The sequence below is a fragment of the Eptesicus fuscus genome, chromosome 6 (genome assembly GCF_027574615.1).
Source record: "Eptesicus fuscus isolate TK198812 chromosome 6, DD_ASM_mEF_20220401, whole genome shotgun sequence".
Lineage (NCBI taxonomy): Eukaryota > Metazoa > Chordata > Mammalia > Chiroptera > Vespertilionidae > Eptesicus > Eptesicus fuscus.
Window position 1 is genome coordinate 19369357 of NC_072478.1, and position 1427 is coordinate 19370783.

General features: G+C 44.3%; 1 protein-coding gene across 1 annotated transcript; it reads right to left on the reverse strand.

The window, feature by feature from the left end:
* Positions 1–473: 473 nt before the first annotated feature.
* Positions 474–1427, reverse strand: LOC103300962 (olfactory receptor 7A5-like). Its single transcript, XM_054716839.1, has one exon. The coding sequence runs from the start codon at positions 1425–1427 to the stop codon at positions 474–476; it is 954 nt and encodes a 317-aa protein (XP_054572814.1).

Below are 1427 nucleotides of genomic sequence, written 5' to 3' on the forward strand. Positions count from 1 at the left end.
TTAAGTAAATGAAAACTTCTCACTATTTCTGACCAAGGTTGGAAACAACTTTGTGAAGGTAAAAAAGGGGACAAAGGGAAAAACTGTCTATATAACAGACAAAGCAGGAAGCTTAAATTGTATAGAGAAGTTGAAACAGAGGAAATTCAAGGACAGAATAAAAGGAACAAGTCTGGCCTGGCCTGTGTTTCTCAGTGACTGAGCTTCGACCTATGAACCAGGAGGTCACAGTTGGATTTCCAGCATATTCCTGGGTAGTGGGATTGATCCCCATGAGGGGGTATGTGGGAGGCAGGAAATCAATACTATTCTCTCATCATTGATGTTTCTCTCTCTCCCTCTTCCTTCCTCTCTGAAATCAATAAAAATATATATTTTAAAAATACAAAAGGAGCAAGTCTGAAAAAATCCATGTGACTAAAGAGTCACAATTTCTGGTTTTGAATTCTGTAACCCCAAAAGCAAGAGCATTTTTACCTCTGGATGATTGTCCCCTTTGTACTTGCCATCCCAAAGAATCTTCTCAGGCCCCTCTTTATGTCCTTGTTCCTGAGACTGTAGATGAAAGGGTTCAGCATGGGTGTGACCACAGCATACATCACTGAGGCTGTCGCACTTGAGTGTGAGCTTTGGGTAGCAGCAGAGCTGAGGTACACTCCTAGGCTTGTACCATAAAATAAGGAGACAACTGAGAGGTGAGACACACAGGTAGAAAATGCCTTATACTTCCCCTGAGCTGATGAGATTGCACGTATGGTGGATACTATCTTAGTGTAAGAGTAAATGATGCCAGCGAGGGGACCACCAGCCAATAGCACAGATACAAAATACATCACCATGGTATTAAGAAAGGTGTCAGAACAGGCAAGTTTGACCACCTCTTTGAGTTCACAAAAATAGTGCGGGATTTCTAAGTCTGTACAGAAGGACAATGGCAACACAATTAAACTTTGTAACAAGGAAATCAGGGCACCCATGATCCAGGACATCAGAACCAGCAGTCCACAGAGCCGGGAGTTCATGATGACCATATAGTGCAGGGGGTGGCAGATGGCCACATACCTGTCATAGGCCATCACGGCTAGAAGGAAGTCATCCAGTCCTCCAAAGAATATGAAAAAATACATCTGGGTGATGCAGCCTTCATAGGTGATGACTTTGCTCTGTGTCTGGATGTTCACAAGCATCTTTGGGATGGTGGTGGAGGTGAAACAGATGTCTACCAAGGACAGGTTGGAGAGGAAGAAGTACATGGGTGTGTGGAGGTGCGAGTCAGAGCTGACGGCCAGGATGATGAGCAGGTTTCCCAACACAGTGATCAGGTACATGGAGAGGAAAAGCCCAAATATGAGGGGCTGCAGTGCTGGTTCCTCTGAAAATCCCAGAAGAAGAAATTCTGAAATCAGAGTATCATTCCCAGGTCCCAT